The 12437-nt window shown below is 38.1% G+C and overlaps 1 protein-coding gene and 1 long non-coding RNA gene across 5 annotated transcripts in view; one reads left to right on the top strand and one right to left on the bottom strand.

Annotated features, from left to right (window-relative positions):
- Positions 1–2069, top strand: part of LOC309693838 (receptor-type tyrosine-protein phosphatase mu) — a 170196-nt gene extending 168127 nt beyond the window's left edge. For all 4 annotated transcript variants that reach the window (XM_082513415.1, XM_082513413.1, XM_082513414.1 and 1 more), the window contains one exon: positions 1117–2069. In XM_082513415.1, the coding sequence (XP_082369541.1) occupies positions 1117–1170 (54 nt within the window). In that variant the 3' untranslated portion in view covers positions 1171–2069. The remainder of the gene's footprint in view (positions 1–1116) is intronic.
- LOC309693843 lies at positions 1924–11587 on the bottom strand. Its single transcript, XR_014272743.1, has 2 exons — positions 10801–11587; positions 1924–2958 (listed from the first exon to the last, which is right to left on the bottom strand). It is a non-coding gene; the product is annotated as an uncharacterized lncRNA (long non-coding RNA).
- Between the last annotated feature and the right edge of the window lie 850 nt (positions 11588–12437).

Here is a 12437-nt window from a genome sequence, read left to right as displayed (position 1 = left end):
TTTGTGTGTCCTGGGGCCTTTCACTTGTGCATTACAACTGACAGTGGACCTTTATGTATGATATTTTGGAACTAAAGAGCAAAATTATTTTACTTAATTATGACTTCAATAACTAACTATTTTGAACTTTTCATCTGATGCCTCCTCTCTGTAATGCGTGCATCAATGAATTCAATTCAGTTTTATTTATATAGCGTCAAATAACAACAGTCACCTCAAGGCCCTTTATATTGTAAGGTAAAGACTCTACAATAATACAGATCCCTCAACAATAAGATGACTCCCTATGAGAAAGCCCTTGGCAGTGACAGTGGGAAGGAAAAACTCCCTTTTAACGTGAAAAAACCTCCAGCAGACCCGCTCTGTAATTTTAACTTCCTCATTTTGCAAAGCTAGCTAGTGGGCTGTCTTGGATCATTTGAATGGCTACTTCTGGGCCCGTGAGTCGTAAGTTTGACAACTCTCAACATAAACTGTGGCAAGATGTCAAAATTCACTTATATTAATACAGCTTTGAAGCCTTCGTCACAGAAAACATCAAAAATCAGGAATCAAAAATCAAGAGGACACACTAAAAACACTCAGCTCCGGACCATATTAAATCAACTCATATTTATTCAAACGTTTTCCGCCAGTGGAAGAGGAAGTGATGCGTTATGCTGCTGCTTGTTGCAACTTTTATGAAGAAGAAGTATCTGACAGTTAGTTTCCTCTGCCGCTGAAGATTGTGAAGATGGTGATCGCACGATTAGGGGTCCATATATCTGCATCTGTGACGCGTATTCTATAGTGACAAGCAGTAAAGCAATAAAGTCAATACCTTCTCATCCGCTTGAATATGTCAGTTATTTATTAGTTTCAGTCTGGTGCAGAACTGAGATTGTTTAATGTGCCGAAAGCCTCGACTTTAAAGTCCCATTGATGTTTTGTCAGAGTTATAGGATTTAAATGGTATGATTATCAAACAAACAACAGGCCCTTTGGGAATAGCAAAAATCCCCAGAGGGCTTGTAGTATTCATTTATGACTTAGGAGACACTAACTTTATGACTTGGGAGACTCAGGCCAACTCCTGCACATCTCTAATGCCTCTGTCTGTTTCTTCTTTCCTGCTAGGACCAATACAAATTTTGCTATGAAGTGGCACTGGAGTACTTGAACTCTGGGTAACTTGGAGCTACCGCACCCAGCAGGACTTCTTAATTCGGGACATTACAGACAACTGCAGCTCACATGTGTGCATTATGCTAAGAGTGTGTGTTACCGACCCGACAAGAGTGACGTGCACACATGACCTCCTTTGACCAGCTCTCTTCCCTCTTCTTCTTCTCGATCTAGATGGGAAAGTTAGCAGAGTTGTACAGTGTTAAATATCATAGAATGTTTCAGTCACTACAAGCTAAGGAAGCCAGCAGAGGTGCAATGAGTTTTTTTTTTTTTTTTTTTTTTTTTTTAAATCCTCTGCAGTGAGCAGCCTTCTCTCTGGATCCCTACTTTTCTCCGTCTCTGCCTGTAGTCCCGTGGTTGTTGCCTTGATCCGCATTGGACGACAAGCACTGAAAACACTCCAGTTTTCCGTGGAATGCGATACGCTGTACATAATGTAATGTGTCCATTTTAATCTCTCAGATTTTTGTTTCATGCAGTTCATTATTAAAAGTCATTAAATGCAGGAGCTCAAAGCCTAAATGTTACTAAATGTCCTGTAAATTTATGACTTTCGGATGACTATTGCTTCATACTGTATGTTGGGGACAGCTGGCTCACATTTGCTTACCTTATTTCCTGTGCAGGGATCCAAAGCTTTATTTGCACTTCCATTGAATTTCTTGTTGTGCATATTGTACATATTTCTGTAGATTATTTATTCGCGGTATGTACTTTTTTTGTGACTCGCAAGTAAGTGACAATCATATGTTCTATAGGTTTGGTTTATTGATTGTATTGTGTGCTTTTTTTTTTTTTTTTTTTTCAGTCATCTTGTATGACGGAGCAATTCCATTGTAAAAAAAAAAAACAAAACAAAAACAAAAAATGATTATATAAATGTATCTACAATATAAAAGGTGGATTATCTATTTTTGCCTCGTTTCTAAGGGGAGCTGGGGAGGATGGCATTAGGGGAGCATCTGTTGGAGAGATGAGGGCACTACAGGTGCTATCCAATGTTAGCTTTTTTATTTTATTTTTTATGATGATGATTTATCTTAACTTGTTTATATATCAGTTCAGTTTAAAGCACAGTCGCATGAATATTAAGATAGTTTGGTTGGTTTTGAGCAAATAGACGATGCCCATAAGGTTTCAGAGGAAAACGAGATTACGGTAAAATGCTACAAAAATATAATTATAGCAATGATTTAATAGTTCAAAAGCTAATTATTTTTCTCATTTTTCACAGTCATCCCTAAAATGCTTTTATTAACGCGTTGGAATAGAATGGTTATATTTTGGGAGTCTTTATATACGTAACATACTGTGTGTATACAAAATAAAGATTATTCAAAGCCCTCTTAATAACACACAAATCAGCTGTGACAAAGCTCACTCTGAGAAACTTGTCATTTCTTTATTTTAACCTCCTAGGACCTGGCGTCCACATATCTGGACATCACATTTTGGGATTTCTAGACCAAAATACCAAATTTTTCTCTACAAGGGCCTGATATCCACTTACGAGGACATTATACTGCCACTGTTCTATCAAAGTTTCAAACGAATGTCCGCATATGTGGCTCTCATTTTTCTCAGCAACAAAAATTAGGTAAAACAAAAAAATCTGGTAATTCTTTGTTTTTACATTCATCAGGTCCCAATCAGCCCAAATAGCAAAGGAAAATTCAAAATGCATCCCATGAAAGAGTTCGGGTCTTAGGAGGATAATATGAACTTCTGTCCTGTACATTCATGGTCATAACTTTCATGAACTTTTGTGCAGTTCGTCCCACATGAGATCTCCTGTGATGGGGGGAAAAAAACACATATTTTAAAAATCTGTCAAAAACTTCTTTAAAAGATTTACTGTATTTACCAAATTAAATTCACATTTTTATACACAGAAAACATTCAAGCATAACATTCAGCCGCTAAAACAATTTTTATGTTCAGGAATGAAAGTAAAGATCTGTAATTTGGCATAATTGTTTTTTGTAAAACAATTGAAAGTTTATGGATAACTATTTCATGTTGGTATTAAAAATATTTCAATTTAAGAGCTTCGACATATTGGAGCATTAAGATTTTTTTTTTAAATGATTTTGGTAATTACTGGTACTGTTAATTTAATGTAACTGTGACATAAAACTTACACCGGGTTGTAGTCTAATAACTTTAAGCACTCTATGTGAAATGATGCCAAATCAAGTTTTTGTAGTTTGCTCATGTTTATTAAAAACAGCAGAGACAAAAACTGAAACATTTTAGTTTCTAAACAAAATGAAACTTTGTTATTGTAATCTTGTGTTATTTAGTCTGCATCTGTTGATACAGTAGAGTGCTGTGCAAAAGCTACCCCTTATTTCTTCACATTTTACTAAGAAAACTAGAAATACATGCAGCAGTTTATTCAAATATGTGCAAACACACATGGAAATAAGTTTGAAAGTGTCGTTCTCCAACAATATTTCGTATGACCACCTTAATTTTATCAACACAGCCTGAACACACTCAAAGGTTTTCTTGTAATTTGTTTCAGGACTAGTTCTCCAGGCTTCTTGAAGGACATTAAAAGCTCTCCTTTTAGTTTTGGCTCTGTTTTTTATTTATTTCTATTTTCTGTTCTGTGTTAAGATCCCACACTGCTTCAATAATGTTGAGGCCCGGGCTCTGGAGAGGCTAGTCCATGATTGATGTGTATTTCTATCCAGGTATGTTTTTACTGCACTGGCTGTCTGTTTGGGATTGAGACACTGCCAGTGCAGAAAAATCATCTGATTATCTTGAAAAAATCAAGCTAATGATTACACGATAAATCAAAATCTGACTATATTCTTCTCCAACAATTCCAACAATTTTGACATTTTTGCAATACTCCTGATTTTTATTTAATGTATTTAATGTAAGTACAAAACAATACAGACAGGGTTCTGTATGTGTCCCAAAACTGATTTGAGACAGTTATCTTAGACCATTTCCACCTTTGGTTTCATCTGCTACCCATAAAACTAGGTTTTGCATTCACACAACCTTTCATAATCCTGATTCAGCTGCCACATTGGATTACAATAGAGTAATCTATTTAATTTCATCATTGATTGGTTAATTGACATACTGAAATATTTTCTTCTTGTTCCAGCTCAGCTCTAGTGTGATGGTTATATTGTGTAGTGGTGTAGACGTTACATCATTTCCAGACTCAAAAACCTTAACCTTGAACAAATGGTAAATAAATGGTAAATGGCCTGCATTTGTATAGCGCTTTTCTAGTCCCTAAGGACCCCAAAGCGCTTCACACTACATTCAGTCATTCACCCATTCACACACCCATTCACACACTGGCGATGGCAAGCTACATTGTAGCCACAGCTGCCCTGGGGCGCACTGACAGAGGCGAGGCTGCCGGACACTGGCGCCACCGGGCCCTCTGACCACCACCAGTAGGCAAACATGGGGTTAGTATCTTGCCCAAGGATATTTGGCATGCAGCCAGGAGGCAGCCTGGGATCGAACCACCGACTTTCTGATTAGTGGCTGACCTGCTCTGCCACCTGAGCTACAGCCACCCCTGAGCTACAACAAATGGCTGAATCTTCTCATTTAGCCTGTGCACACGCTTCTTTTGAAAAAAGTTCTTTTTGAAACATTCTTTATATTGAAATAATTTGAGAAGTTGAATTTAAAAAGCAAACTTTCAAGCTGCTTGACACCAAATTTTCAGCCTTTATGCAACCTGACCAACTAGAAAAAACCTGAGTTTGTTTCCGTTTTAATCAAAGCCTGACCTAGAAAAAGCTTGTCAAGTATTTGCCGCAGTGAGAACATTCAAACGTATTACGATGGGTTTCAGAAAGTTAGTTCCTTTGCTTTTACATGTAAAAGTCGACTCGCCTAATGGAAGTTAGGCAAAATGTTTGCCTCACCATATGTTAGAATGATCTGTTGATAAATGGCATTGATTAAAATAAATACATTATTAACATAAATATCCAAAGATACTTGAGAGCGGTGTTTCCAAATCTTTGAGGATTTAGGGGCAAGTGTCATGGACATCCAACGTTACACATCTAAGATAATTTCAAGTAGAAATTCTTGGTCATTATTTATTCACTTACAATGAAGGTTAATTTCATCAGGACAAATCTAGTGCCATTAATGTCTTACAAATCTGGAGCCCTGGTGCACATTTGTGCCTTCTGATTCATTCTTTTGGGTCTTTCTCCCTCTAGTGGTGTCCTAGAGAAGTTTTCCAGAACTTTTAAAAGTCGTTCATTTCCTGGCCTATTTGAGTTCAGCTATATGAAAGCACTAAACACAGTTTTTCTAAACAAAAAAATCGCTAAATGTGGGCACAGATGCAGATCACTTTCTGTAAAATGGCCAAACGGAGCACTGGCCACTGGCACTCCAAGTGTGATGAAAAACTTTTAACATTAAGGGTGTGTTTGTTGATGTTGGGTTTGTTAGTTTTTTTTCATTTACCAAAACTAGATCCAAACATTTTGCTTCACAGTCTTGGTTTATTCTATTATTAAATAAACTATAATTAAAAGATTGCTTAAATTAAAAGATTACTTGTAATATAGAAATATAAAGATTTTACTACCTTTGCAGTAATTTATGTTTTTGCTGAATAGAACTAGTAGTTGATAAAGTATGCAGACATCCTGTACGATGAACAAATATTATGTACTATATCCAATAGATATTTGCAGAATGCACCTACAGTACAGATTTTTATCAAATACAAACGAAATACTGAGGAAGAAAACATGAAGTCTTAAGTCTTTAAAAGTCTGAGAATGAAGGCTTGGTGTAATAGTCGTCTGACTAAAGTTAAGCTCTTTTTGTATTAAAATATCTCTGCAAACAATTTTAGATTTGAGTAAACATGAAATCTATCACACACTCATTGCCTCCATATCCTGTACCACATGATTGCGTTGCACAGTTTACATGTGGCTGTGACCAGTTCAACTGGATCAGTTTAAAGGCTCAGTTGGGTCTAAATTAGGGGAACATCAGGCACTGTTATAAAGGTGGTCAAAAGAACGCACGTTTGCTTAACTACCCATATTTTTGAGGCATTCAGTGGGTTTCACAAGAAACTAACAATCTTAAATAGAAGAAAAAGCAGAATAATTCTTTCTGCTTTGCACTTATGGGTCATATCCACAGCGCTGGAGGTGAAGTGATCAAAAACGTTTTGGCTAATTATAGACCCTAAAGTGTAAAAATTCAAAGCAGGGATCTGAACTCCTGCAAACAAGCCAATGGCCCCCTGCTGGGAAAAAGACCCTATCCCGGTGTCCACCCGACACAGACTTGGAATCACTTGTGTCAGCAGTTGTGGTAGTTGTTGACTGTGTGAGCTCAAAATGACAAAATAAGATAGTAACATGACATTGCCTACATGAAACCAAACTGTGTTTCTTACAATTGTGGCCTTGGAACTATTTCTTTTTTACTTTGAGCCCAGTGAACTTAACAAGCCTGTCTAATTTATTCATTTCCCAGACTCTTGTTTCTGCCAAAACATCATCATTAAGCAACAGTATTAAAAAATAGATAAATGAACTTGTGTGTAATAAAGCACAAGCTGTGTTATTCGACTTTTTGTAGACATCTTTTTTTATTGTATCTTTGGACTGGTTGTTCCAATGCTCCAGTAACTCTGTTTTTAACACCATAGTGCTGTGAAGTGTTGGTAATTCCCTTTGGAAACGTCTGCATGAACACAGACCTAGATTAAAAAACAAAAAAATCTGGATTAAATGGTCAGAATGACTATAAGAATGGGAGAACCCTGACTCAGTCTGCAGGAGGGTTCCTCAAAGTATGTCTAGTAAGACTTCGCTGTTGGGAGTTTCCCATGATGGACTCTGACTGAGTGTTTCTTCTTCACTCACCTATTTCTCATTTTTGCTGTTTTTACTCTGCATTTAACTATAAGTTATTTTAAATGTCTGCCTCTCTTCCACAGTGTGTCTTTTGTCCTGTCTTTATTCCCTCACCCCCAACAGGTTGAGGCAGATGGCTGCCCCTCCCTGCAGTGGCCCCACCCGGCAATACTGTCCTATGTTGGTAATGATTCTAATAAACATGAGCACAAGAGAGAAGCTTCAAACGGATTGTCCTGGACTTCAAAATCTTATTTGGTTTTCATTTGTCCCTTTATTCAGTGATATCAACCTTAATAGCAGAAACTTAAGTAGGCATATAGTCAAAGGAGCTTGCAAAGAAAAGCGTCTGGACTTCTTTAAGTTGCTTGAAGACGTTTCACCTCTCATCCAAGAAGCTTCTTCAGTTCTAAGGTCAAATGATTTAAACCACTGGGGATACTCCCACTAGGTTTAAATCTGGAACTCCCCACCATTTAAATCTGGGACTCTCCACCATTTGACCTTAGAACTGAAGAAGCTTCTCGGATGAGAGGTGAAACGTCTTCAAGCAACTTAAAGAAGTCTAGACGCTTCTCTTTGGATGGGGATGGGGCAAAGAGCCACAGCACAGTTATGTTAAGGACCAGGGGAAAATATGTAGAGTCATAAAGTTCAATGAATGTGGTTTATGACATATATGAGCCACTAAAATTCTACTTTTACATGGTTAATAACAGATTTATAAATTTGAGCTGAAGGTTGTGAAACGGCATTACACGTGCCAAAATACCTTCGACCACAAGAGGTCAGTCAGTGGTTCTTTTAAGTTATTCTACTTCTCCCTCTCTGCTCTTCTGAAATAAGGTTGCTTTAACTGAGCATACATTATGCAAACATGATGCATCTCTTGGTAATTCTACAGTTATTAGTCCCCGAAATAAAGCCTTGGCTAATGAGCAGCTCGCAATATTAAAAACCAAATGCAGTTTCCATGTTTCCTCCTTCATGTACTACAGAGTAACAAACACAAGACACAACAACATCTCTGTTCCTAAAACGTGTGATATTTGGTTTTAATTGCCTCTGCAATCACGTTTTTTGTCTCTGAAAAGCCCCAGCAGCTCCTCAAAGACCGTCTCTTGGAGAAAAAGGAGGAAATCTTTGGCACATCTTCATGGAAGCTGAAGATCTGATCTTTTCCTCTTACAGAATGTTCCAGCTGGTCTGGGCCTGCAGGCACTGTGGCACCAGAGATGGTTTCATATTTCACTGCAAGAGTGCTGGTGAATTATTCCTGTGTTTATCCATGGAGACGGGGGAGCTGACGAGCTAGAGTGAGGAAGGGAGGAAGAGGGAAGAGACTCTGGGCTGCTCCTGCTGCTGAGCCTGTATACGAGTGGAGCTGCTGAGGGAGTCAACACCAGATGCTTCCCGAGCTAATGTCCAGAGGCAAAGGCACAACATATGGAAACGTGAACATGGGAAGTAATCTGTCCAGCAATTTAAGCAACAGTGGTCAGGACCATTTGTGGCCACAGAAATGAATGGAAATCCAAAATAAGAGATAGGTAGATTATCTTGGCAAAGTTCATGAATGCGCACACACACACACACACGAGTCAAAACAACCAATGGGACTCTAGTGACTATCAGTACAGTACAGTATCAGTGAGTATTAGCACTCAAAAATCTATCAAAAAAATAAGCAAGAGAAGCAAAATCTCCAGAAAGAGATTTATAAAGTGTACAGACAGAAAAAGATGCCAAACTATTACTCAAAGCATCAGAAACACCTAAAAAAAAAAAAAGCAAGAGATATATAAAAAAAAAAACTATAAAATGATCAAAACCACATAATTACAGAAATGCAACTTGAAAACTATCAAAATAACTGCAATGAGATGTAGAACAACTACAGAAAATCAAATAAAGATTCAAAGAAACACAAAGCACCAAAGAGATGTAGTAGTTGTGATCTAATGACTCCAAATCACCACAAAGAACATATTTGCCTAGTAGAAAAGTGAAAGAAAGGCACAAAAAGACGCAATAGGTGCACAGAGTGATGCAAAACAAACACAAAGGGAGGCAAAAGTACACTTAAAATATCAAGAAACATCTAGAAAGAATCAAACCACCACTAAAGAACATAAACGAATAAGAAGTTATGAGTAAAAAATGTATCTTTAACCCAAATATCACATAATTTTTACATTTTCTAAACCTGGATTCAAAATCAAGGTTGCAGCTGCAGCCATGTAGGCCTGCTTGTCATGGCAGCACTTATCCAAGAGATGGCGATGTAGAGCAGCATATGCTGTCAGCCGCACATCATCAGTGAAGTTCAAGAGCAGCTAATGGAGGGAAGTCTTCACTCTGTTTGTGAAATGACCTTTAAACCTCATTTTTGCTTCATTTCAAACATTATATTTCTTTGAAACAACTTTGGCAGTTAAACAAAACTGAATAGAAAGTCATTTGTTTAATTTTGACGATGTTTGCTTATTAAATTAAAAAAAAGAATTTAAAAAAATTACGATGTTTGGATGTTGACACTAATGATTCAGCATTTCTGCATATGTGCAATAGATGAAAAGGAGGATATAAATGGCATATAGATTTAGAATTACGCATACTGAATTTGTTAGCATATTATCTCACACCCAGTCTCATCTGTGCTGATGCAACAGTGTAATGAATAACCCCATGAATAAATAATCACACTGCAATTGCCTATAAAAAATTAAGTGGTGTACTTTCTTATAATCGAGATGCTCACTGAATTTCATCCAAGTAACCCTGCACATGCAGTCCCACATGCGCTACTGCAGAGTTTTGCACACGTGCGTGCACATCCACACACATCCACACACACATATGCAGCACAAGTGCAGAGTCACATACAGGTCAAAGGGTAGCTAAAGCAACTGGAGCACAACAGCCTGTTTATATCTCCGGGGACGAGATTATTCTCTTTTTTTTTCTCTTGCTGCCTTCATCGCTTTATCATCCACGCCCCCTCCTTTGCTTCACTACAGCGAATAATTGCAGAAACCGGACCGTAAATCTCCGGGAGTGCAGAAGAGGACAACCGCTTAACTTATCCCCTCTTGACTTTCCGTTCTACGTGTTTGAAGTGACTGCAACAGAGAGGCCTTCAGGTATGAACTGAACAAAATCTAAAAATACATGATGTTGAAATTCCTAATCCTTCCTTGTTCTCCTTTGGAAAATCGTGTAGCAGCTGTTTTGAACTGTCTTCATTGTATTTGCTTTTGATTGCAGCCCAGTGTTTTCCAAAGTGGAGCGAGCAATCAATCAGTGGAGCAGCTCAGCAAACAAAAAGAGCACCCCTGTTGAGCTCTCACATCTGAGACAAATCCATATCTCATATTTCCTCCATTTTCATGCAGATGGAGGGCAGAAAGGGGAGAGTAAGATGTCTCCGCTCTCGTGACACTGTTCCTATTACTCTGACAGTTTGATGTGATTGCACTGTCAGCCATCGGAGTCTGCTGGTACTTTAATATTCTTGGTTAGCTGAGCTGGTTAGATGAGGAAAGGTTTGGGAAGCAGTGTTCCTGGGCATAGACTCATCATACATATTTCAGTAGCTTCAGACTACATATTTTAACCCTTTACAGCCGATAGGAGCGGGCACGCTCTGTTTTGCGTAACTATTTTTAAATCCCGGTAGCTCTGCAACCAAGTAAGCTAGCGCAATAATTTTTTTTGCATATGAAACTGGAGGAGTTGTACTTACATCTTATGCCATCAGCTTGTCCTAGGTCACAGTTTCCTTCCACATATAGCTTTGCAAAAACTGTATAAAAATCACTTGCAGCAACAAAAACATGATATTCCAGAAACACGCTTCGCCGATCCATCAGCTGTTTGTAACACTTCCTACGTCCATCAGCGCGAACTATCACATGACCGCATGACCTGCCCGAAACCGGAAGTGACGTCATTTTGCGGAAATGTAGTTTTTTACGATCGGGGCCTTATGAGCTTGTGTTTTACTTGTTATGTGTTTTAAAAAGTTATGTTTGACTTTATGACTTTCTGTGTCGTTTCTGGGATGCTTAAGACTCATATTGCACTGCTGGAAATAGTTTATTTTGATGCATATGCTGTTATTTTGCAAATTTGCACTATAATATTTATTTTCGTTTTTCCTGCAGTATATAAAAATTGGTGTATTTCAAAAATAAAACTATGAAGACACTCAAAATAAATTTCCTGTGGTGGGAAACTAGTTTGTGTAACTTTTTTGTATTTACAGTTTTGAGGGATAAGCCTCTTAAATTTCTCTAACTAGAAATATATGTTAAAAAAACAAAAACGATTTTCAATTTTTTTGTAGTTTATTGCACTTTTTTGCAATTTATGTAATTACTATGCACCTAATGCAGACATATTATTAAAGTTTGGGCTATAATGGTTGTATTGATGTATAGCAACTTGAAATGCTCCCAAAAATGGCTCCACAGCATGTAAAAATATAATATAAGCTCTGGCGAACTTGGTTCTATGGTAGGTCTTAAAGGGTTAAAAGCTTCAAGCTTAGTGTCAACCCACAAGTGAATACCATAGTTTGTTGTAAGGCTGGCATATTTCTTTTTTTTTTTTTTCTTTTTTTTTTGCTCTTTTGTTGTAGTTCCAACAAGCAGCAATGTTGCAGCAGCACCCACTGGTTTGTGATCCCAGATTTTCAAGCATACAAGACCTCGAGATACCTAAATTCCTCCACTTGGGGGCAGCGACTGAACCCTGACCCAGAGTGGTCACACTGACCTTTTCCAGCCAAAAATCATGTCCATTGACCTTGAGATGCTAATTCTCTTTCCCACCAATTCTCACTCAGCTGCAAATCACTCCAGTGTAAGCTAGAAGCCACCACCTGCTCAAGCCATAAAAGTACGTCATCTGCAAAAAGCAGAGACGAGAGCTTGAGGCCACCAAGGTGAGAGCCACTTGGCTTTGCCTAGAAATGCTGTCCATAAAATTTATGAACAGAATCAGTAACAAAGGGCAGCCCTGCCAAAGTCCAGCACCCACTGAGAATGAGTCCAACTTATTGCTGGCAATACAAACCAGGCCAGACACCGCGATACAGCCATAGGATACCCCAAGGGATGCAGTTAAATGCCTTCTCAAGTTTGACAAAATACGTCTCAACAACTCCCAGAAGGATATGTATTCTAAACTGACATTAAACACATGAGCACAGGGGCAAAATCCCCCAATAACATAGCACCTGGGATCAATGGGGCCTGGAAAAATCTTCACAATAGTGAGATGGTAATTCATGGAGGAATCCAGAACACCCCAGACTCTTTCCCTGTGGGTGTTAAGCTATAAAAAAGAAAAGCGCAAAGCGTGTCAGATTGGTGCGCT

The sequence above is a fragment of the Aulonocara stuartgranti genome (genome assembly GCF_965226115.1).
Source record: "Aulonocara stuartgranti genome assembly, chromosome: 18".
Classification (NCBI taxonomy): Eukaryota; Metazoa; Chordata; class Actinopteri; order Cichliformes; family Cichlidae; genus Aulonocara; species Aulonocara stuartgranti.
The sequence above is the reverse complement of the archived record's forward strand: the minus strand, read 5'-3'. Positions and strand labels throughout refer to the sequence as shown.